Source organism: Battus philenor, unplaced genomic scaffold (genome assembly GCF_028537555.1).
Source record: "Battus philenor isolate CCGP_79_NKW_IND1 unplaced genomic scaffold, ilBatPhil1.0.hap1 SCAF_19, whole genome shotgun sequence".
Classification (NCBI taxonomy): domain Eukaryota; kingdom Metazoa; phylum Arthropoda; class Insecta; order Lepidoptera; family Papilionidae; genus Battus; species Battus philenor.
Genome location: NW_027181681.1, coordinates 4,610,466 through 4,637,460, shown reverse-complemented (window position 1 = coordinate 4,637,460; position 26,995 = coordinate 4,610,466). Strand labels below are relative to the sequence as shown.

General features: G+C 32.1%; 1 protein-coding gene across 1 annotated transcript; it reads left to right on the top strand.

Moving 5' to 3' along the window:
- Positions 1–877: 877 nt before the first annotated feature.
- Positions 878–26,995, top strand: NaCP60E (Na channel protein 60E). The gene is made up of 28 exons (XM_068764576.1): positions 878–969; positions 6,412–6,632; positions 7,053–7,245; positions 7,926–8,145; positions 11,192–11,326; positions 11,548–11,765; positions 14,715–14,824; positions 15,791–16,023; positions 16,100–16,244; positions 17,258–17,392; positions 17,961–18,175; positions 18,249–18,419; positions 18,494–18,687; positions 18,915–19,146; positions 19,255–19,526; positions 19,602–19,849; positions 19,927–20,224; positions 20,336–20,651; positions 20,720–20,995; positions 21,064–21,360; positions 21,446–21,734; positions 21,827–22,020; positions 22,161–22,363; positions 22,435–22,707; positions 22,804–23,163; positions 23,279–23,501; positions 23,904–24,012; positions 26,467–26,995. Exons 1-28 carry the CDS (start codon positions 908–910, stop codon positions 26,667–26,669), a joined length of 6,045 nt encoding a protein of 2,014 aa, XP_068620677.1. The 5' UTR covers positions 878–907; the 3' UTR covers positions 26,670–26,995.

Sequence of the window (26,995 nt, the reverse complement as noted above, 5' to 3'; positions counted from 1 at the left end):
GGGTGTATTTATTCAGATTTCCCTTTGTTTGCTTGCAAAGAGCTTTCTTGTCGTCGCAGTACAGTGTTATATCTGTGTGTTTTCAATAATCATTTATCAAATGGGATCTTTTTTTAAATATATTAACATGCAAAAATGTCAACAATATACCCTATGTATACGATTTTGCCGGAAGTGTCTATACTATATACTCGTATATATTCATTATTTTGTTAATACATGGCTAAAAAAATGTGTTAGGAATTTATTTTTCTATATTGCTATACCCGGTAGCTTTCAGAGGCCCTTATAAGAGGGCTCAAGATAGCCCAGAGAGCAATGGAGAAGGTTATACTCAGAGCTTTGTTGTGAGATCAAATGTGAAATGAGGAAATAAGCAGAGGAAGGTTACCGACGTAGCTCGTGTATGGCTGTGGGGTACTTCGCTCATGGAACCGACGGCCGATAGGTCGAAAGGTTCTCGAATAGCGTGGAAAGACCTCTATTAGGTGGACCGACTACATAGTCAAGGTCACGGGAAGTCACTGGATACGTAAAGTAAAAGATCGGTCATCAAGGCGATCTTTGGAAGCAGCCCTATGCCTTGCAGTGGATGTCTATTGACTGATATGATGATGACGATGATGACCTGAGTTATAATTTTAATCATCAATAGACTAATGTATTTGACCTTTCAAGTTTATAATATTATCAAATTACTAATATGTTATAACAAAGTTCATTTAAGGATGAATAATTCTATGTTGTTTTCTTGTTGTAGACGTTTTGTGTGGTGTCGAAGAGATTTCGCAAGAACTACATTCACCGGTTTACAGCGACGAGGTCTCTGTTCTGGTGGTCGCCGTGGTCCCCGGTGCGAAGAGCCTGTGTCTACCTCTCCACAAATCAGTACTTTGATTATTTCGTCATGGCCACTATCCTGCTCAATTGTGTCTTCCTCGCCATGTCGGAAACGATCGAAGAGGCTGAGTAAGTGTCAATTAAGTTTAAAAATTATTTTTAAGGTCTAGAACATTCCACAAGAGGTAACATCGATTAAATCTTTGTGCTGCATATAATTGCCATTGGTGTAATCATGAAAGCTAAAGACTGTCTTAGAGAATGTTCCGTGAAAAAAAATGATGACAGGAAATAGCAGATACATCATGTTACTAGTTATGTCCATAGGGATGATTTTTTGTGATAACAATTTTTTTTTGTCAAAAACTAGTAAATAACTGTGTTCGATTTAACAATTCGCTCATTTGTATTTTCCCTGAATTATGACAAATGAAATTTAAAAATTTGTTTAATAAAAATAACAAAAAATATTCTATACTGTGTTAATGATTTTTTAATTTATAATAAAGAGAAGAAAATAATTGAATATTCAAATTACTCTACTAATGCGTTAATGATATTAAAATGTAATCATGATATAACAATTTTTTTTGTACTCTCTCAGTTGAAGCGTGCCATTATAAAAGCGCTCAATCTGACTCCAGTTTCTACGAATAAATGAATATTTTTTATGCGTAGGCGCACGTTTCACGATGGCCTCTAAACAGTAAAGCATAAATATTACTGGTTTTCAGTTTGACGATGTTGTAGCAGTAAAGTTGTTGGCGCAATAAGACGTGCTATCATGTGCCAAGTAGCTGAGCGCAGATGTGGCTTCAGACAAAATATTTTGATACCGCTCTATTATGAACGGTGCATGTCTTTTATTGATATTCAGTTTAAGAAATATTATGTTAATAGAACGTACGATAATTTTATTTACTTATGGAGATTTAGCCGACAGACACATGACCAAAGTGTATAATTATAAAGCAGTACTAATTATTAAGTGGGTACGTAGCAAGCTTTTTTTGAATAATAGAAGGTGCGAGGGCAGAATGGGAAAACTTATATTAAAACCAACGTATTTGTGCGAGAAAGTTGAGGGGCAAACTGACGTGCGCTCCGCGTCAAAATCGTACCGGGACTGGATTCCGCGCCGGCGCAGCCGCTGCACTGCGCGAGCGGGGGTTGCGCGGGCGCGGCGGGCCGTGACCTACATAGCCGGCCGGCAAGCATATGTCGCAGCTAGACTGCTAAAATAAACGTTGCGTACAATGTCAGTTTGACCCTAGAATATTTATTTATTGAATACCTATATACAATTATAAGTAGATACAATTGAAATTAATTTAGGTGTTTAGGTTTATGTAAATAAAATCTTTTTTATTAAAATAAATGTAAATAAAAATTTTGACAAATAACAATTTAAATAAAGTGACTAGTGGTAGTGAGATCACTACAATTATTATAATCCTGATCTTAACGATTTAAATATTTTAATTAAAAAAGGCTCTCTGACTCTTTTCCTTCATCAAAATACGACTTATAATGTTTATATATTTAAAAAGGCCGCTAGCATGCAAAACAATTAAAAAGATATAACATTAATATGAAAATTAAAATCCTACCACGATAACAATTATAAATCTTTATTAGTTGTGCCCAAAGCCATCAAATCATGAACATATAATTGAAATCTTCTTTTATAACTTAATTTTGATTCTAGTATAATGAACGTTTATTTTCTGGATTATTTAATTGACATGTAACTATTTTGGTAATAGGAATAAAAATCTCAATTTGATGACGAAGTTCAAATTTCTCCTATTAATTAACAAAATGATTTTTGCCGATATCAAATTCCTCGTTTTAACAGAGAGTTATTTTTGTTACTAGTCGTAATATCGGCAACAAAATAAATAATTGTCAACCATTAGGTTTTAACAGTTTTACAATTTTAACAATATTACTTTACGTAAAACAACTAAAAAGAAGCAATAAAATTTCGAGGTTATATTATAATAGTACAATATATTATATTTCATAATTAGATCCACCAGGTGTAGTCGGTACATGTCTGCCACTGCAGTGCCAAGAGGATCTGGGTTAGCCTAATGGCAATTAGTAGACAGCTTAATGTTGAATTTCTACCAGACTTTAATCTAGATCTCCACAATCCATTAAAAAATGAAACAAACTTAAAAAGTATACATATAAGTGAGAGTGAATTTGTGGCGACCTTTACGTAATAAAAATAATAGAATAACTAACGTAAATCTTATTGAAGAAAAATTTAAATAAATAAATAATAAACGAAGTGATAGAACTGTTTATTCATTGACAATAGAAAGAATATAAATTATTGATTCAATATTAAAGCGTTTTTAATATTTAATTTGCAATAATTGTTCGTAGTCGGAAAGTTTCTGCTTGCGAACAGCGCAAGAATGGTCGTTTTAGCAATCTTTTGGGAGGCCTATGTTCTACAATCAGCTTCTCATCGCACGATAAAAATTGCTATGAAATCTTGATCTATGAAAAAACTTCAGACGTAAATAACTAACATTGGAGCGTTAAGAAATATTTGATTAGATTCCGAAATTCCCTCTAAACAAACGAGTTTACTTCTTATTTTATCAATTTATCTTTCTTAGAACACGTAACGTTGATTGTTTTAGCAACGTTCATAAATCCATCACTGCGCGGAAAATGGAAGCTTAACGTATGAAATTATGAGATTATATTTTAACAATGACGAGCGCAAAGCGGTTTTGTGAAGGATTTTCTTATTCTAAATAATGGATAAATTCACATGGTAACGTGTATGACATAAAAGCAGGGTAATTTCTGGAACATCCTTCCGCTTTGAAAAATGGATATAATTAGTATATAAAGACTATTATATTTTATTTTATTAAGTTTTAAAGAAATCGGTGTACATATTTACAAGCAATTGTCTATGTGTATATTACTATATCTAATATATTTCCTGCAAATATTTAACAGTTTCTCTTTAGACAGGATGATTAGTTATAGATGTAAAAGCTTTGAATTTCCAATTTTAAGATATATTTTTGCATGCACTTTTGAATCGTTGATTATATTAAAATTATAATTAGTAATCTGCCATCGGTTCGATATTCTGATCTGTTGAGAAGAGCCTTTCAGAACTCGGCGGGAGTTTTTATTTTTAATGAAATTTATAATTTTTTTTAGTCAACCAACCAAGTTCCACTCACTTTAATCAACTAAAAACTCATAAACTCTTAATTAAGATTCATTTAATAAATTGCTTTTAATTTTAGATTTAAAATTAAGATAATGAAGGTTTAAAATATGTAATGGAGCTTTATTATATAAACGTACTCTGTAAATATATAAAGTGGCGGTAGCCCAGTGGTAGAGGAGTGAGACTTGCGATCTTAGGTCACGAGTTCGATTACCAGGATTCAACCATATATAATTAATAGTTTGTGCATTAATTGTATAAGATTGCCACTGCTCATGAACAAGTTTCCAGAGAGCGGACATCAGTGCCCTCTGCGTGCTATAAAACCGCTCTGCGATCGCTGACCCGCCTACAGAGCGTGACAATTATGATATATCCTCCTTTAGATAACTTTGAGGGCGGCCATATATACGATAAAAATATGAAACCATAGATTTTTAAACAAGGTGTCCCATGCATTAATAGACAGTAAATGAGCAGTTAAAGCTTTTTGCCCACTACTGAGCGGTACCCCTATAAAGTTTTTATACCTGTTACCAATCAACCTGTATTCTCAAGAGTAGAAGTTCTCTTCAGAAAATGTCTAAGATCACTTTATCCACAATATTTACTACAGATATTAAATATTTCGCTTTCTCCACAGTATTAAAACAAATAGTATTACATACAAATATAATAAACATTTTTTTAATTAAGCAAATTGAACCTGACAGCACTCCTGGAGTGGTTTGTCATGTTGCTCAACAGTTTAATCTGCGTCCATTCGTCTTGTCAGTGCAACGTCGGGTGCAAATAAATCGAGTACCGTCTGCATCTCCAGAAATTGTTCATTCAACACATACACGTATACCCGTACTTTATATTATAAACTTTAGAATAATAGCGCCACTAAACATACAGGATGACTATTGGAAAATAATAAAAATGGAAAAGTATGTAAGTAAAATAGATAAGATATAAAAAGGGGAAGAATAATAGCAATATTTATGTGTATATATATATTGAATATAAAAAAAAAAAACTTTTTGTAACTTATATCACAGGGGTCACTCTATGCAGGTTGATTGGAAATAGATATAGGAAATAGATTACATAGAAACAGATTCACATTTATATATATATATATATATGTATATATATATATATATATATATACATATATATATATATATATATATATATATATATGTGTGTATATATATATATATTTATGTGTGTGTGTATGTATGTATATATATAGGTATTGTTTTCCATTACCAGCGATCGGAGCATTGCTCCTTTCCATTGTACAACATAAACATTTATATACAAAATATTAACCTCTAAGTGCACGTATTTTAACTAATTATATCGAAGTGTACTCAATAAGCTTTGATCAGAAAGAACGTCGTTATGCTGATGTCTCAACACTCATCGACTACACTCGTGCTCGGTGACCTGATTAAGAGGATTTGTTGAGGGTTTCTTGATTATTAAAAATAAAGAAAATTATTATAGAAAATGTAAATTGAAATTTTTATATACGACTATTTGATAATACATATAATTAAATTGTTGATCATGTTTCAAACTGTAAAAGTGATTCTTTACTATTCTTATTACGCATATAAGAAATGAATACAATATGATTCTTGGTATTTATTACGGGAAGGCAATTATTATTAAAAATTGTAATTGTTGTTATTATAACGAAACATGAAAAGAGCTATGCTCGGGATTTCTCTGCGTGATCGAATTTAAAATCAATCCGTAGACAAACGAAAAAAAGAAGACGAAAATATTAATATCACTTTTACAAACCTTAATACTGTTGTTAGAATAATTCATTCTCAAGGTGTATGTGGATGAAAAATCATATACACTGTAGAAGGAGTGTTTTACTAGTTTCTGTTTAACCCCGTTTGAGGAGATCCGTAAAAGAATAAAGTAACTGACGTATCATAGCGTATTGGCAAGTTAGAGAGGCCACATAGCGCCTAGAACAGATGACCGCTGGGGCTTTATCCTGGAGTGGATTCCATGGTCTTGCAAGCCCAGTGTCGAACGTGAAAGATTTTATATGGAACAAGGAAGCAAGCCGCTTCCAATTGATCCTATTGATAATCTGTGGTGGAGGCCTATTTCCAGCAATAGACATCCTATGGCTGAAATGATGACAATGATGATAAATTATTTATGTTGACATTTTCATATTTTAGTCTATAATTTAGTATGCAATAACTTAAGCTGTTACCAATGTATTATACAGACGTGGTATCCAGAATTCTTAGAATGAAGGCTGGCATACTAAAAGTAATCATATTCAAATTATTTATCTATTTATTGGTCGTTTATGAAAATTTCTTTAATACCTTTTGCAGGTACATTTTTCTGGCGATATACACGGCGGAGATGATAATCAAGTGCATAGCAAAGGGTTTCATTCTCAATAAATATACGTATCTGCGAAATCCTTGGAATTGGTTGGACTTTGTGGTTATCACATCAGGATACGCAACCATAGGAATGGAAGTTGGAAACTTGGCCGGATTGAGGACTTTCAGGGTACTAAGAGCGTTGAAGACAGTTTCTATAATGCCCGGTAAAGTATTTCTTGATTAAAATTTCATAAAAATTAAGTAGAAATTCTGATTATTCGTTTTTCCTTGTCTTTAAATTATTAGTTATGTAATAATTAATTAAGCCTTTTAAAAAACCCATTCAATGAACATAATCTATTTTATCTAAATGGTTGCACATGAAATAAGAAAATATTATGCTTTTTGAATTACTAATTGAAAAAAATTGGATTAATTTATTTAACATTTATGAAATTTAACTACACAGTACAATTTAATAAATACAAGGCTAACATCCTATGCAGTGTTTATACTTTTGTATTTTCGTATTGTATTTTATAAAAAGTAAATGGAACGAATAGATAAATGATCTTGGATAATATAGCTATAAAAATTTAAATTCTGTCACACTATAAAAAACGATCTCTCTTTCAACTTTTTAGGCTTAAAAACTATCATCAACGCACTGCTACACTCGTTCAAACAGCTGGCGGAAGTCATGACCTTGACGATCTTCTGCCTGATGGTGTTCGCGTTGTTTGCGCTGCAAGTTTACATGGGAGAGCTGAGGAATAAATGTGTAATGAACCTGGTTTATAAGCCCGGGGAGAATTTTTCTGATGAGTTGTGGTTACAGTAAGTACTATCATCATTTCAATTATCATCATCCTAAGACGTCCACTGCTAGACATAGGTTTTGCCATCACATATCCAATAGAATAGTATAATAACAAATGTTGGGGTGAAGGTCCGAGCAATGTTCGGCCATTCATCTTCAGCAATAAGATATACTTTGACGCCAGTTTCTGTTAACCAATTGTTGTTTCACAAAAATAATAAGTGAGTTCATTGAAAGTAAAATAAGGGGTAAATACGTTCGGGGAGAACACGTTTCTACTACAGTAAATTATGATTAGCAAGTAGTTTGTAGACAACTGTGTACGATTTTATAAAAAAAAACTCCCATGTAATGAGTTTCAATCACTAAGCGATTAATTAAAATTTTTTCTCAAACAAAGGCAAAAGAATTTTCAAGGGACAATACAGTAAGAGAATATGCTTTAACTAAAGTATTAATATAATTTTTTTATGTCATCACGTTAAAGACTTCAAGGCGCGATTGGATAGTTATGGCATTCTTTTCACGACATGCACAATTGATCTCTATAATATATCAAAAGAATAAAAAATACATTTTGACAAATATTTTTGTCCAACGAAAATTTTACCTTAACGGAAATTCAATCGTGATGTTTATTTAAAACAACAGAAATACATCTAATAATTTATATCACTTAAAAATATATATTTTACAGGTGGATTAGAGATCCAACCCATTGGATGATGAATGAAGAGGAAATACCAATAATCTGCGGCAACCTTACCGGCGCGCGTCACTGTCCTCCGCAATACACCTGCTTGTGCGTTGGCCCCAATCCTAACCACGGGTACACTAACTTTGACAACTTCCTCTGGTCTATGCTCACCACTTTCCAGCTCATCACTTTGGACTATTGGGAGAATGTTTACAATATGGTAAGTTTTGTCCTATACACTTTCTAACCCATTGACATCCTCTTTTACCATATATGAATAGGTGTAAAAAATGTTTTAGGCAGATTGTAATGAGAAATTGCACAAAATGCTTTCAAAAAAAAATTATAATTATATTATAGTGTAACTGTACTATAATTATATTGTTTTTATTTCAAGTCTACTGCCGTAATTTAATTTTAGTTGGTAATTAATATATAATAATGTGTTCGTAATTAACGTAGTGCATTTATTAATGTTTATATTCTTTTATATAAGAATTGTTAGCTGTAAGGGGCTTCAGAATGAATCAAATTAATTAAATAACACCATATATTATCATGAACTCTTCCTTTTAGAATCTTGTGCCAAGAACAGTCGAAGTCGATTGAAGCTAGGATGAAACTGATGACATCTTTCAACTTATAATTAGGGGTCTTAACGCGTCCTGATCTGCAAAGAGCACAGTGCCCGATAGTTTTTGTTTTTATTAGAGCAAATGTGTAGTTACTCTTTCTGCCCATGACAATACGAAGTTGCAAAATATTTTGTATTTAAAAATTTTAAGTGCTACCTTATCTGAGATATGTTGATAAGTTGTATTAATATTTAAATTATAACAGGCTTGCGCGCTAATATTTATTGTTCAGCTTTAGTAATGGACGGCGTGACAGAATCTAATTATAAGGCCATTGTTAGAGAAAAACATAAAGTTATTTAAGTTCACATTTTTTCTTATTAAAAAAATATCCATTAATAATCTTTATCGAGTCTTAACAGTGACATTGACTTCAGATAATTCTTTTAAGTTATTCAGATAAAATATCTAGTCTTGAATTAGTCATTTATCTGTCATTGTAACAAATGTAAACATTCGCTTTGAAATACGAAACTCAATTACGGTTATATACGCGAAACATTAGCACGATATTTACTTAGGCCCCCTCTTGTTACCTTACTAAAGTAAATAGGTACAGCTGTCCTATCCTTTATTTGTTCTTGCGTTAATTCAAATATGCATAGATTTTAGACAAGATATAACATATTCTAATGATTCTCCTGGAAACAATTCATGTTATATGTATGCAATTCTGAACACAACGCGTTGTTAGTTTTAAATGTAACATTTAATATTTGACATATAAAAAATCTTCAGAATAAATTCTAATAATACCTATCATTGACATTTACAAATAAGCGTATTTAAAACGATTTTGTGTCGAATCGTTTTAAGCCCAAGTAGAATCTTTTACACATCAAACAACAAAATCTTGATCAATACAAAGACTCCATGTTTGTTTTTCATGTGGTGAAACATTGTTCTATTTCCGTTCTTTTAACCTTTAGTATGTATATACAGAGTGATTAGTCATAGTTATAAATGAGTTATATTTAGATACAGCTCATTGGTCAGCTAAAAACTTTAAATGTTTAACATTTATTTCCAAACCTGTACTGAACATAGTAACCACTCTGATATATGTTTAATTAAAAAAAATAATTGTCATGCGATAGGTGCTATCTTCATCTACTACAAGGTTTTTAGAGACAGTAGTAAACAATAATTAATGTTAATATATAGTAAATCAAATTTTGCAAGCGTTTTTTTGTTGCTATATTATCATTACCTTATTTATTATTTGTAAAACCATTGACTATTGGATGGAGTGTACCATACATTAATTCACAGCAAATAAACTATACATTCATCCATTTAAGGCTTTTACAACTTTACCAATCACCCTGTGTACAATGATCCAATGTAAGATTGATTTGAAAACATAAAAATGATTTGTACAAAAACACTCTGAATAAATTAACGATCTTTCCACTTATTCTAAATTGACGTTAAGAAGGCAAAACATAAGATCATTTATATAACGTACTATCAGCTGGAATTTAATTAATTACAAGATAGAGCAAGAAGGATACCAGAAAAGAATCTTAACGTTAGGCGTCAGAAAAACCGCACGCCTGGCAGGACCTTAATAGAATTACGTTAATAAAAGTTAATTGTTAACGTGTAGGCTCGGAGCACGTCCCGTGAAACTATACACGTGTTGGTTAGCGAATAATTTACCCGCGTTTCACTTAAAAGCCCTTGTTAAATATTAACCTCGGTGCCATAAACAGGCCCATGAAAGTCTGTTTTACTCGGTATTAAAATCGTCACATCGTATTTACTAGATTGTCAATTGCAGTGGTCGCACAAAATTTTCTTATGACAGATGTTCATGGAAATTTCTGGAATGTTTGTCTTTAAATTATTATTACCGATTGAATTCAGAGCGCAATTGTAAAATATCTATATAAAGTTAATTTCAATAAATACAAACGTGTTTTAAAAACGTAATCTCCGGGAGCGGCTCGACCACTTCGGCTTTTTTATATTTTTGTTAAGTCACTAGTATTCATATGGAGAAAAAAATATATATTTACAAGGGTAAAAGAAACAACATTTTTTTTTCACGTACAAACTCCAGAGTTAATTAAAACAACTGTACCTAGTCTTAAAATATTACATGCCAACCAATAAATTCAAAAAATATCTCATAAGGCTATTTTTGTAAAGAAACATTCTTTGTTATTAAACTGTGACATGAGTTTAAAAGAAGTGGTTTTCAAAATAATAAATAACTAATAATAATACAGTAAAATATAATATTTTAGAATTTCGTGAGACAAAATACTACATATTAAAATTAAAATTCTTTTACTATCGGTCTCTGCAGTCCTTTTGCTGCCAGAAGTTATTGGCTTTTCGTATTCCAAAAGGAAAAAAAATAATCTATCCTTTTATACAAGATGATTGGAAATAGGTGTAAAGCTTTTTGCTGACAATTTTTTCTATATATTCGCTTCTTTCGAACTTTTACACATAAAACCATTCACCTATATAGAACTTGCCAATCTATTATTTATTATTTAGTTTTCTTATTTATTTTCCTATTGGTATGCGGAAGGCCGGATGCTTCAGATAGAATACGAAGTCTGTGGGTTATCTAGTAGCAAATACATATTATATTAAAAGTTGAAACTTTCTGTTCAGGTACTGTCGTCGTGTGGCCCAATGTCGGTATCATTCTTTACTGTAGTCGTCTTCTTCGGCTCGTTCTACCTTATCAACTTGATGCTTGCTGTCGTGGCACTGAGCTACGAAGAAGAATCGCAAATTACACAAGAGGTACTTACTTATATGTGAACCTTCACAAAGTCCACAGTCTGCATTTCTTTTATCTCAAGTTTTGTGGAGATCGTGGAGATCTAAGATGTGATTCTAGATTTATCTTTTTTTTTAATTTATATGACTTTGGTTATTTTACAGTTTCTGTTTTATTTAGGTATCTTATTGATAATTTATAATGATATTGATAAATATTAATTTATTTGTGTTTTCTTATTAAGGAACGCAAAAAGGATCTAAATGAGCACCGAGACGATTCAACGTTCAGCTTTGACCCCACATCGTTATCGGTGCGGACTTTAGCAAAGGATTCTAAGAAGCGCATTGACGCTCGCAAAGGTCTTCTTTTAGCTTCATACTCCAGAAAAAGAACTAGAAGACGCAAGAGAGGGAAAAGTGCAATACATCACGTCGCTGCAGTTGCGGCAGTTGCGGACAGGTGACACGAGACCTTTATCTCTCAGTACACTATTTTTCACACTAATGTATTGTCAATCATGCTATGTTTATTTTCGTAATTTTTATAGTTTAATTATTGATAAAGATTTTAATAGCCTTTGAAAGAGGTTCCGGCGAAATTTCAAGTTATTTCATATCTAGTTGATAAGTAAAGCAATTAAAAGTATGTTTAATAAAGCAATAAACGCAAGAAATATATTATCTGGTTTATATACGAAGTTATGTGATAATAAATTGAAGTAAGTAAACATAAACTAGTTAAAAGAATTAATACATGATCTCGAATCAAATACCGGGAACAAGAGATCATCTTAGCTATAACACAACTGTAATGAGCAGGTTTTAGTTGCTTTCCAGTAGGTGAAACATTGTTCTGTTTCTATCCTGATATTCTATACAAGGTTATAGATGTAAAAGTTTTATAGAAGTAATTCATTTGCTATTAAGTAATGTGTGATACTCCATATATAAGGATCAATGGTTGCAGAAACAATAAAAAACGTAATTATAACATTACAAGAAACAGCGTTATCAAAATTTGGATTGCTACATATGAAATTAAATCATTTATTATCTGTCCCGGCAGACTTTGTACTGCCAGAAATCATTTTCCTGTTGTTCCAATAGAATAAATAAATTAATGTAATATTTTTCATATTGGACAAAGTTGACGTCTAATGTCCATATCCATACTCAAGTACTCGCTGGCGCTACTAGTACTGCATATTTATTACAATTTAGGAGTACATTATGTATACATAGTACATAAAGCTTTTATAATATAAAATATATATACATAGAGCTATATTCGGAGTTTCGCTGTGAGACCGAATCAAAAATGAGGATATCTGCAGAAGTACCAACGTCACCGATTGTGATAGTAAAAGTGAATAAGAAGTGGCAGTTGGCGAGGCAAATCGCTTGTGTAACGGATGACCGAACACGAGGTGTGGGTAGGCGCCCATTAGGTAGACCGAAGACGTAATTTTTTTTTATAATATTGATTTTCCTACCAGTGTGCATCTATCAACTAAAAAGAACAATGTAACATATTTCAGAGTGACCACTTTAATCAGGGTGATTTGAAACAGATGTAAAAGCTTTAAAGCTTTTTGCTGACTACTGAGCATACAGTAAACATTCACCCTTTTACATTTCTAATGTTATAGATCCTATTCGAAATGATTTAATACAACTGTTAAGATGAAAATGTTTTGTGTTAAGATATGCTGATTTGATTTGCAACACAATAATTAATAATAATGTTCCAGGCAAAAATTATTGTAATCCTAAAATATCTCTGTGAAATACTCATTTCAAAATGTTTACTTATTAAAGTATTTTTAACATTGAACATTAAATAATTTACACTTAAATATATTTGAATGTACCAAAAAGCGTCTCCACCTGGAACTTTTTAATTTAATTACGAAAGAATCTATAATCAGGTAAAAACTCATTAATTATAATTTTTCTGAGATTCTCGGTATTAAAAAGTTAACCTATAAAGTGGATTAATTAAAAAAATGATGTAAAAAGAAAATGGCTCAAAGGCAAAGTACTTACCTTCACCTGTATCGTTCTTAAATGAGCCCGCGTCAGAGCGGAGAGAAATTTGCATATTAATGGTGTTTACAATGGAAACATTTAACCGTGGAAAGGTTATGAACACCGCATTATACATGCTCAACGTTATGAAGTGGGCTACCTGGAAATAAATATAGAGTCTACTGCATACTTACGTGCTATTTATTGAAAAGTCGATATTATTCAGTAGAGAACTCGCACCGTATTTTTTACACGGTATATTAGTTATGATTTATGGCAGTATACACTTCTTGTCTCTATTTTAAATAAATATAATATAATACAATGAAAGAAAAATATATAGATTTTTCAACCGAATAAAACTAATAAGACAATATTATATAAAGAGATTTTATAATCTTCTGTTTAATTCAAGTATGAAATTGATGATAGTTGATACGGCATTTTATTTCTGGTTTTACATATTTTATTTATTAGTTAAAATTGTAATATTATTGATATATTTCAATGCATTTAAGTTATTTTTTTGATCAATATATTATCAGGCATTTATTATAAATAGTCGGCGGCTTCGATTCAGCCCATAGACGCCCACTGTAAGTCATAGGCCTTCCCCATAGGTATCTATGGGCGATATAGCATAAACTCATAAAAGGAGTGTTATTTCTATACTCCAAAAATGGCCAGCGCAAAACTACTAAAATATAACATATACAGCATTTATAAAAAATAAATGAACCTCAAACTTTTTTCAGAAGTTTAATCTAATTATTATGGTTATTGTTTATTTTGTTGCTGATGTCGTACAATCAATATATTTTGTAATAATTCTCACATTTAGTACATACGGCTCATCTTATAGAGCATTTATTTTACCTGATTTTAGGTGGTAAGCCCTAAGAGCGCTTAGTTTAAACCTCTTTACACTAACAATGCTCTACTGCTCCCTCAGGAGTCTCGGTCCCGAACTTTACATTACTTTTAATAAATATTGGAATACTGTGGTGGTCCCTCCACAAAATGACTGAGCGTTAAAATCCTCGACTTGGGTTTTCACTGGTCTAATCTGAATTCGACCGGTTGCTATTATCATATAATCAGGAAAAATTCTTAAGCTAGCATTAATTACCACTTCGGAAAGTGCTAGCGCCGACAAAGGTTTCAGAAGAAACTTGCAACGCTTTTATCGTTAATATGTTAATTGTCTCAGAAAGATTATGTGGGTCGTGACTGACGTATGCCTTGTACATATAAGTATAGTTATTTATGTATATAATTTTCCTCATAAAACTTAACGGTTTTTAGATATTTTGTTTACACTTACTACGCTATAAGTGTTCTATATGTTTCTTTTTAAAAATAAAATGTTCTTATTGTACAGATCGAGATCCCGATCACGATCGGTGACTCCCAGTGGTTCCCCACCACCGCCGCCACCACAACCACCACCTCCGCCGCCGCCACATACCTTGCATCCCGATAACGCATTAGGTAAAATAAAATTTCATTTACTTTGACCGAGATTCGAATTCAAATTATAATTTACTTGACTTTTCACTACGTATTTAACATGATTAGCAATTAGTACTTACTATATACTGAGATATATTTCATCATCATTTCAACCGTATGACGTCCACAGCCGGACATGACTTCACCTATAGATTTCCTGTAAGACCTGTTAAAAATGAGCTGCGTCCAGCATTTACCGACGACCTTTTCAAAGTCATCTGTCATACTTCGACTGTCGCCACAATAGAACAAAATCCTAGTATAAGAAAGTGGTAGAAGAACCTCTTGCAATACTTCTTTCCGATAACAGGAGAAACGTTTTAGAGAGAAGGTTTAAGCGTTAGTCCTTTATGCATGTCTGATACAACTATGTACATATGTGTTTCTTTTCTTTGGAAGCATTAGCAATAGTTATAGTTCACACGAAAAAAGTTTTGCGTATTGCAATAATGTTTATGCAGCGCCTACTAATCTTATTTAAATGAAATATAATAATAATTATTAAACTCATTAAAATTAGGTTATTTTTTATTAAATCGTTTAAATGATGTAATTTTAAATAGGTCCTTAACGTTCTGGAGTAAAGACCACAGACCGATAAGGGCAGCGCGTGAAGTACACCCATAAGGAGGACTGAAAACCTAGTTTAGTTAAGGCCCTGTGACGACGTTAGATGCAGACCGTCTGTTTGCAAATCTACGGGATAGATCTATGTCGAGCAGTGGACGTCCTAAGACTAAAACGATACTGATGATAATGAATTTTACTATTACAGTAACTAATTCTTTAGAAAATTTCATTACGTATTTACATTTGTTATGAATGGATAACCATTAATGTAACTTAAAACTTCATAATGCCATTTTAAATTTAATGAAAAAATGTTTAAAACAGGTGGGGTGAACGATAGAACTTGTAGTAATGAGTTCTAAATTAATTTAATAGGTCGAGGTGCTTTAAGCGTAGCAGGTCGACAATTAAGTGATCACAGCAACAATCGTGAATCCTCGCTTGATGACTCTGGAGTGGTAGATGATCATGACGACGGTGAACATACTTCGGACGACCAAGCTCCACATCCACATGCAAGACGAGCGCTTACGCTGCCTCTTCCACCACCTCTACCGCAACCGCCTACACCAATACCACCACCTACACAAATACCTCTAATCCAACAAGTAAGTTTGTCGAATAAAACTGAACTAAATTATGTTTAAAATAAACTGCAAAAATAAATATTTAATAAATCAACAGGAAAGTCAAATACAAGAAACAACTAAAAAAAACACATCCAAAACTGAGAAGCGATCTGAAAAAACTAAAAAGAAGGACGAAAAAGGCAGCGTTCAGGAAAAATATCCATTAAATCCTGATTATCTTAATCAAATCGTTGTGCTAGGTAAAATAAATGATCATTTATTTTATGCACACTATTATATCGTATTCGTAATGCCATCAAATTTACTAATAATATTTAACTTTTAAAAATATCCTAAGAATATTTGATTGCATTGCTATCTAACGTCTAGCACGCTTTAGAATAAGTAAGCACTGTAAAGGTACCACAGTTAAATTAATGAATGCTTTTCGAACACGGAGCTCTTTATAAATTCACAACAACCCCTTAACACCGAGTATCAAATGTAGAAATAGAATCTTATACAAACAAAAGTACTACATTATAAATTTGCATGATTTACTCTTTCGTACTTCCTCAGAGATTCAACTTTAAAACAATTCTAATTATTTCCTTCTGTTTTTATCGACAGTGCTTATATATTTTGCACATTGGCGACTATTATGAACCATACATAAATTTCAATTATTCTTCAGTCTTTTCTTGTATACGTACTTATATGTAGTTCAAATACAGTGCTTACAGGTCACATTTTCTGATCTATTTCAATTTGCATTTTTCTAATATTATCGATACATTTTTAAATTAAAAAAAATCATCGACTCTTTTACTCTCTCCTTTTTGAACATTATCATACATAATTAATTGAAATTCAGATATAATAAATTTATTTGCCTTTATATAATATTTTATATATATGAACTTATAAAACATGTTTTTAATAAACTACACATTAAAGGTGGAATATTTTACACATTACATTTAAAACGCGGTTAAAAAAGGTATTTGAAAAGTTGGAAAATCATACTTTCGTAAAATATTCTGCCTATAAAAATGAAGTCATTACAGTACGAAAAATTCATTTTAGTATCGATCTAAGTATATCAGATACCTACGTTTTTAATTTACTAGTTGATTCACCCTATTGTTAAACAATATAAATAAGTTATAGTGGCTGTGAACACAACTAGTTTCACAACTCTATGGAATAAACCATAGATCACTTTTAAATAACACTATTGCAATTTCGCTTCTACCCTCATTAATATCGTCAGGGGCGGACTGGCCATACAAGCACGCGCCCGACCTCCCCCAAGCGGAAACGACGAAAATTAATGAGCTCAGTTTATTGGCAGCCACGCACAAATCTCATATGGGCAATTACGAGCAAAATTGCACTTACTTCACAGGTTAGTAAAACACAACAGATGCCAAAGCTTCCGCCCCCCAGTCCACCCCTGTTCCTTTTGGGAAGACTGCAGGGTAAAACTGCAAACGATTGATGTTTGCTATCAAATCTAACAACCTTTTTTTTTAATTTAGGTGCATATAAATTACACAGATGTTGAAAGAGAATGCAACTTAAACGACGCACGGAAAGATATTTTTATTCTTTTCGTTTAATACAATAATTATCACCTAAATAATTACACTATAAAGTTAAAAATGCTCTAAATCGATCGAACTATTAATTTGTGGACAAAGTCCTGCGTCTTTCCTTTTAGCTCCTAATGTCTGCTTACGTATGCATGTCAGATTTTAACTGTTATTATAATCTTTTACAATAGATTGGTTGCAATATAATAAAGCTTGCTATTGAACGAATTTATATAATGAACTATACATACAAGTATGCTTCATGACGCTTACGCCATTTTTTATTTTATTATTGACTTCGTTTTACACTTCTACGTGTTGTCATTGTGGTTTAATAAAAACTTTTACATATTGTTAGTTATAATAAATATTTTCTCACAGATGAGCTTTTGGATAGAAACTGCGAGTGCTGTGTTACTTGTTGCATAGACTACGAAACTTGGCTACAATTCCAGAACTGCTTATATGGAATCGTAAAAGATCCATTGTTTGAATTATTTATAACAACATGTATTGTACTAAACACACTTTTTCTTGCGCTTGAACACCATGGAATGAGTGAAAATGTTCGACAAGCTCTAGATATTGGAAACAAGGTATAAAAATAGAAATAAATATATTGTAAAAATGTTGGTAAAGATCCGATAACAGTGAATTGAGTTTTTTTAGGTTTTCACTTCAATTTTCACCCTGGAATGTATAATGAAAGTTATGGCAATGAGTAAAGATTTCTTCTCTTGCGGATGGAATATTTTCGACTTGATTATTGTCTCTGCCAGTCTTCTTGATCTCATATTTGAACTCGTTGATGGATTATCTGTATTAAGAGGCCTTCGTTTGGTGAGACGATTACTCTATTTTAGTTTTTTGATGGTTTTTGTCGTTTCTTAAACAAAATCGTCTCTTGTTTTCAGTTACGTGTGTTAAAATTAGCTCAGTCTTGGACTACCATGAAAGTCTTGTTGAGTATTATTATATCCACAATAGGTGCTCTTGGTAACTTAACATTCGTTTTGGTTATTGTTATATACATTTTCGCTGTAATTGGTATGCAGTTATTTTCAAAGTCGTACACACCTGAAAAATTTGATCCAGACCCCGTGCCTAGGTATGTAACAAATAAAATTCTCACCTGTTTTTAGTTTTAATTTAAATATTTTTTTAAGTTTAAGTGTAATTTGAACAATTAAATTTAAATTAATGTAAATAAACATAAATTATTTAAATAAAGTACTGTGTTACAACTAATTATTTTTGGATTTTTGTTTTTGATTGATTTGAATTAGCTTTTGAAATATAAAAATAAATCTTCTCTTTAATATCTTTTTACTCAAGGTGGAACTTCAATGATTTCTTTCATTCCTTCATGATGATATTTCGGATTCTGTGTGGTGAATGGATTGAACCATTATGGGATTGCATGCGCGCTGAAAAAGCAAGTGGTGCAGAAAGTTGTTTTTTCATTTTTCTACCCGCCCTTGTCATGGGAAACTTTATGGTGCTCAATCTCTTTCTTGCCTTACTTCTCAATAGCTTTAATAGCGAGGAACTGAAAAACAGAAAAGAGGTAAGTTGTTAGTATCGATTTGGTATCTTTGGACTTTTATACGAATCTCCAAAGGAGAGTCCTTAGCGAGTTAGCTATAAAAAAATTAAATAAATTTTACCTAAACAGGAAGTTGGCGAGGATTCCAAGCTAGCTAAAAGTTTTGATAGAATACGTTCTATTGTGCGAAAAAAAGGTTTCCTCGTATCGAGAAGTAAAGAGACAGAAAAGAAAACTAAATTGGAAGAGCTGGTTAATGAATTTATGTTGCAACAACGCGCTATGAAAGAAAAAAAAGCCTCTATTCCCAGCGAACAAAGGTATTCATCCTCAATGCAAGAAACCATTCTTTTTCCTCATGATAACATATATAGTCATAGTTATCAAGAAGCTTTAAATAGGTATTTATTGGTTATGTAAAATACTAAATATTTCGTCAAAGAAATATCACAACATAATTAGATTTGTTTTCACAGGCCAATTTCAGTAGGATCGGATTTTGCATATCCACATTTGTATCAGGCGGGAAATAATTTGAATCATGGCAGTCAAGAAACTTTAAAAGATGTTCGTGATTTAGCAGCGGAACATAAAATTACAAGTATAAGAGAGGATTCAAAAGAAAATTTAGATGAAACTACTTCATTAAAAGAACAAGTTGTGGCCCAACGTTTGCTTAATCAATCTTCGTCAGGTTATCATACCCAACCTTCAGATTCAAAAGGTATATAACAAAATGACTAGAATTATAAATCATATGTTTAAGTAACTTCTTTATTCTATAAAACTGTTTGGTTATAGATGAAAATGAACAGTATGAAATGGCTCAATTTTCAAGTCGAACTACACCAGAAAAGTCTAAACGACAAGGGAGAGATTTGCCAAATATTTTAAGTAAGGAAACAATCAAGAGACCCGATGAAGAAGATATGAAACATCCTTGGCAAACACTAGTGTCATATGTAGATGAACTAACAATCGGTGGAAGAAAAAACTCCAAAGGACAATATATTGATGCAATGGGAAAATTTCCAGGATTCGGAAAAAGGAAAGAACCAAAAGTTCCCCAAGATTGTTTTCCGCGACATTGCTACACCGCGTATGTATGGATAGTGTAACTTTTACAAACATATCCTTTATTTCTATTCTCTGTAATAATTGTTTATGATTTTGTATCAAAGAAAGTAATTTACTAAATTTTTTCTACTAGGTGTTCTTGTTGGGACGCGTGTATACAAACGAATTTGGGCCAAAGATGGATGTTTATCCGTACTTTCATTTTGCGATACGTTGATACTCCGGCATTTGAATGGTTCGTGCTAGTACTGATTTTTGCATCCAGTATAACATTGTGTTTTGAAGACATTCACTTAGAAAAAAATATACCGTTAAAGAAAATACTTTACTGGACAAATTTAGGATTCTGCATGATTTTCGTCATTGAAATGTTTCTGAAATGGATAGCTCTGGGGTTTTTTAGATATTTCACAAGTTTTTGGACTTTATTGGATTTTACAATAGTTTTTGTAAGTATGCTCTTATCTTACTGTATTAAATATAAATTCACGAATAAAACAATTAACTTTCTTTTTAGGTTTCAGTGTTCAGTTTATTGATAGAAGAAAATGAAAACCTAAAAGTTTTAAGATCATTAAGAACTTTACGGGCACTTAGGCCCCTTCGAGCGATTTCTCGGTGGCAAGGAATGCGAATAGTAGTAAATGCTTTAATGTACGCTATTCCAAGCATTTTCAATGTGTTACTAGTGTGTTTAGTGTTTTGGTTAATTTTTTCTATAATGGGTGTGCAGTTTTTTGGAGGAAAGTTCTTTAAATGCGTTGATGACGAGGGAGAATTACTGCCTTTAGAGGTAATGATTGTTCAATAAATAATTAGTCAATATTTCATTTCATTTAACGAATTATGTACTGTTTCCAGGTTGTTAATGATAAATGGGAATGTTATTATAACAACTTCTCTTGGATAAATTCCAAGATATCTTTCGACCATGTTGGCATAGCTTATTTAGCACTGTTTCAAGTGGCAACGTTTGAAGGTTGGATGGAAGTAATGGCTGACGCTGTTGACGCTCGGGGAGTTGACTTGCAGCCAGCAAGAGAAGCTAATATATATGCTTATATTTATTTTGTAATTTTTATTGTATGTGGTTCTTTTTTTACTTTAAATTTATTCATAGGAGTAATCATTGACAATTTTAACATGCTCAAAAAAAAGGTAAAAGCATTTATTTTTCAAATTGCATCAGATAAGAGACGTCAGACAATTCCAATTTATATATTTTTTTTTGTTATTCTTTTAGTATGAAGGGGGTGTATTAGAAATGTTTCTAACAGAAAGCCAAAAACATTATTACACTGCTATGAAGAAATTAGGAAGGAAAAAACCGCAAAAAGTAATAAAGAGACCACGAAACCAATTTCTGGCAATGTTCTACGACCTTTCGAACTCCCGTCGTTTCGAAATAGCAATATTTGTGCTCATATTTCTTAACATGCTTACAATGGGTATAGAGCATTACGATCAACCGCATTCTGTGTTTTTTGTTTTAGAAGTTAGTAATGCATTTTTTACAACCGTTTTTGGTTTAGGTAAGTTTTATTACCATTACCACGAAATTGAATGATAATATTTTAGATTTTTTTTTGTTATTCTACAAATGTAACCTTTTTAATTATTTCAGAAGCTATAGTTAAAATCATCGGTTTGCGTTACCATTACTTCACGGTACCGTGGAACGTTTTCGATTTTCTTCTAGTTTTAGCTTCTATCTTAGGCATTGTTATGGAGGACATTATGATTGATCTCCCCATATCTCCTACATTATTGCGAGTAGTTCGCGTGTTTCGAATTGGGAGAATCTTAAGACTGATTAAAGTAAGTTATGCTTATTTTTACTTTCAAATTAATTTATATATTTTATCTCTGTTATATTCACGAGGATGTAATACAACTATGATTCACAAATCAACATGTGACAAATTTAAATAGTGAACGATGTTTTTTTAAATTTTCAGGCCGCTAAGGGTATTAGGAAACTTTTATTCGCTCTAGTAGTATCTCTCCCAGCTCTGTTTAACATAGGTGCCTTGCTCGCTTTAATTACATTCATATATGCTATCATCGGTATGTCAGTTTTTGGCCACGTAAAAGAGCAGGGTGCTCTAGACGATATTGTCAATTTTCAAACTTTCGGTAGAAGTATGCAGTTACTTTTTCGGTAAGGATTTATACTATTCTTGTGCTTTGCATAATTGTAACAGTATATATTTATAAGCACCAATTTTTTAGTCTTATGACGTCAGCCGGTTGGAATGATGTCCTTGAATCGCTCATGATTCAGCCCCCTGACTGTGAATTGGGAGATATTGGCCACAGCAATGGTAACTGCGGAAGCCCCCTTTTAGCAATAACGTATTTTACATCTTTCATTATCATAAGTTATATGATTGTGATAAACATGTACATTGCCATTATTCTTGAGAATTTCAATCAAGCACATCAGGAAGAGGAGATTGGTATTGTTGAAGACGATCTTGAAATGTTTTATATTCGATGGTCTAAGTGAGTATTTACCAAAATTATTAATAAAAAATAGTTTTCTTTTTTTTAATGAATATTTTAAACTTTCATTACATATCATTTTTATATTAATTTCAGATACGACCCTCATGCAACACAGTTTATAAGTTTTGCTCAATTGTCAGATTTTATAGCATCTCTAGATCCGCCGTTAGGTATATCTAAGCCAAATACGGTGGCATTAGTTAGTTTTAATCTTCCTATTGCAAGAGGTAACAAAATACACTGTCTAGACATTCTTCATGCTTTGGTTAAACACGTGTTAGGTCATGTCGAGGAAACGGAAACGTTTAGACAGCTTCAAGAGCAAATGGATATAAAGTTTAAGAAGCAGTTTCCAACAAGAAAAGAGTTAGAGATTGTGTCTTCCACTAGGATATGGAAAAGAGAAGACAAAGCAGCGAGAACTATACAACGGACGTGGAGGGAATATGTAAAGTAAGTTGTTTTAATTTTAATTCTACTATTCGTAATTTTATACCAAGAAAAAAATTTTTGCTAATGACTTGTTTTTTATTTTCATTCAAAATTTCATTAATTTATTTATTTGCAGACGTAAAAATCGCAGTCCTTCGAATGAGGAGGAAAGCACAAAGTGGTCTCCAGGGGGAGGTTGGGGTGGCCGATTGAGCGCCTTATTACATGTTCGCCGTGGGTCTCATGCTTCAAGCAGAAAGTCTTCTAGAGCATCTGATGCTTCAGATTTAAGCGAATTAGGGGGAGCTTGGCTCAATTTGCCACTTCTATTATTACCAAGCGCGGCACCTGGCGAACAGGTAAACTTTATATTACAATTATTGTACAAAATTTAGAGATATGGCTGATGGCACGTAACTGACCGATGGGGGCTTAAGGTTCTGGGATGAAAAGCCTCGATCAAGGAAGCGTAGCACAGAATGTCCACTCACAAAGTGGACAGACGACTTCGTTAAAGTCGAATGAAGATGCTAGATGCAGGCCGCTTACAACCAGTCCTATTGTAAATTTATGGGGGATACCGCAACAGACGTCTTCTGGCTGAAATGATGATGATAGAGATAAGATAGTTAAATTTTTTTTGTCTGTGACGTATAGTTCATAGATGTTTTACTTTGCCTTTAGTTATAACAGGTTTGCTAAAGTAACAAACAAAAACTATAAAACATACATTGGTTTAGTACACCGTTTATCGATTTCAGGCAAGTGGTTCAGACGGAGCACCTCCACGTCGAAGATCTGCTTATGGTTTGCCCCTATTTCTCCGTCATCAGGATGCAGTTGATGAAGATGCCGGGCCTAAACGAGCAGGTTCATATGTAATGTTTTGCTTTTCGTGTCTTTTTCTATAGTAGTTAGATATGTTTGTGTACGAATTGAAGCTTTGCATTAAGTTGCAGTATTTTGTCATAATAATATCATATAAATTATTCATATTTTAATTGAATATCAACTTGAGCAGATAAGTCTAAAATTTATATTGATATGTCAGCAAAACTAGCTGTATCTTGCCAGATTAGCGTCGCTCGACCGTTTATTACTGGTAATTTTTGGCATGCCAACACAGACTTGTTGGCTATTAGATAAAACTTATTCTTAACCAATTATTACTCGATAAAATATTCATTCTGATAATCATTTTTGAGAAAGATACATGTATCAACCAAGCAAAAGCTTCACTTACAATAAATGTAAATTACTCCTATCCAGTTGGCATTAAAATTTTTGTAATTAAAATTTATATTACTAACTTAATACCGATTTTTAGCGATCTCCCTGATAATCATAATTAAAACCTATCTATTCTGTATTAAGTTTGCCAGATTTATTGTATAAATTTTTAATGTTTTTGAGTAAACTCTCGAGCAAAAATAAAAGTATTTACAGATCTTCGTATGTGAAATAAATTACAATTTAATAGAAACAAATTCAGACGAAATAAAGCCTTATTCTTTAATCACAATATGAATAACTTCAGGTATATCTTGTACATTACAGGCCACTTAGTGAAAAGCTTCTCTTGAATAAATTCATTTGATCCGTCTACGAAAATAAATTGCATTGTACTTGGATGTTGTTCAAATGAATTTATAAACTTATCAGGAGTATTTTGCTCCTGGAAATAATATTAAAATCTTGTAACATTGAGACTGTCCCGTTGGCTCGTTCTAATATTAATGTCTGAAATTTCCAGGGTTGTGTGTTTAGTGCTTTGCATGATTGTTATCTGTCTTAAACGTGCTATGTTGATGATTTGTTAGTTCTGAAATCCGGCATGTCAAAGTTTAAAAAAAAACAGCCGTAATCAATGAGTGTGTGCTGCATGATTTGTGTTAAAAAATAAGAATTTGAATTCTAGAATTATTTCTTAGATCTTTTCTTTTTCGTTGAGATATTTTTTGGTAAGTGATTTTTCTGACTGTGATCTAATCTGCCACATCCCAGAAAAGCAAATTGAGAGCAGAGTAAAGGAGGACCGCCAACAGCCGGCTCTGTTTCTTAGTGAGTGGTCCTCGTTTTTTTTCTCTATCTTTACTTCTCTCATTGCTTCTTATATAAGCTGTTTATTTCTTTAATTATATAGTGTAGCTTCCTTATTCAACGTTACAATTATTAGATTTATTTATATATGTATGTAATTATTAAAGCGTCTGTAATACAAATTCATATTGTTTATATTGATAACAGAAATAAACTTAATAATTAAATAACTAAGCAAAATATTTTTGATGTTTAAAATAGTAATTTTCTTTTCCAATAATTGTTTTAGAACTTTCTATGCCTAATCTAGATACTAGATAAATTTTGGATTCTTATAAGAATACCAACGTGTGTAAATGCAAAATAATATGGTAAATGCAGTGTTATTCTTGTATGATACGTTAATTTTAATGTTTTGTGTTCGGTGATGAGAGAAAATGTATATATTTAAAGTTAAATTATCCACGAAATAAAATAGCGGTAGAAATAATCGTTTATTGTATAATTATTTGGTAAAATGGCCAACGTGGGTAAAGTGATCACAGACTCATCACATACATTAAACGAGACTTGGAAATAAATCTTTAGGATAACAATATGTTAGCGATTTTTCTCTCAAATGTCGATATTTATATGCCGCATTTATCACGGTGAAAAAAACTGCTGTAATTTTAAAATTTTAAATTAAAAATATATTCTCCATTATTTTTAAATACAACTAAATCACAAATAACAAACTTTAAATACAACAAATACAACTCAAAATATCTTTATACAGATATGCTTTTTTACCACATTTGAATCGTCAATTAATTTAACATTATAAGTAGGAAGTTACAACAGAATGCTGATCTACTGAGAAGTGTCGGCCAGAAACTCAAGAATTGTTTTTTTTTAAGTGAAATTAATAATATGAATAATTGTCAACAGTATTTTACAAAGTTTAACTTAATAATAAGTAAATAATTAAATTAAATAATTTTACTATACTAATTGATCTAGTTGACGTTTTATAAAAACGTCTTCCCTATTAATTTTAACTTAAACAAGTAAAAATAGGTATTAAAAACGTAGTGAGTTCAACCTTGGAAGTGACTTTTAAATTAATATTCACTTTTTAAAATCGCTCATACTTTTTATAACTCTGAAAGACATATTTGTAATCTATATAAATATAATATTGATCACTATTATACGATACATAATTATTTTTGATTTGCTCTTATTGGTGTTACTTATAATAAGTGTTCGAAAGTCAAATCGATAACATATGACATGTCGTAGGTTCACTTCGGTTAATGTCGCGGCGGAATTCTGCGAGAAGGGCGACAACACCCGTACGCGCTCGAACCCCTTCTCCACACGCCACAAGCTCCGTGAGTATCCTGGTGACCGAAGCCTCCCCTGACGCTGCCCCACCACCTGCAGCGCCCCCTACTGTAGTCAGAGTGTTAGTCCATCGCGAAAGTGACGAACAGCCCAGCTGATCCACGACCGACGGGCCTGATGACGAGGCTCCCGAAACCACTTCAATATAATTAGCTTTAGACATAGTGAGTGAAAAAGTTTATAAAGTCGATAATTGTGTTCACACATATTCGAGTACGTGATATAATAAAGTTAAATAGCGAATTTGTGTAAGCCCGTAAGCGTATAGTGAAAATATATGTGAAATTAACAGTTGTTGAGAACTTCTAAATTATCACGTTAATGTTTTTTTAACCTTTCATCGAGTTTGATATTAATTGAAATAAAAAAGCATTTTAATAACTATGTAATAAAAATAATGTTTAACTTAATACTATGCCATTAT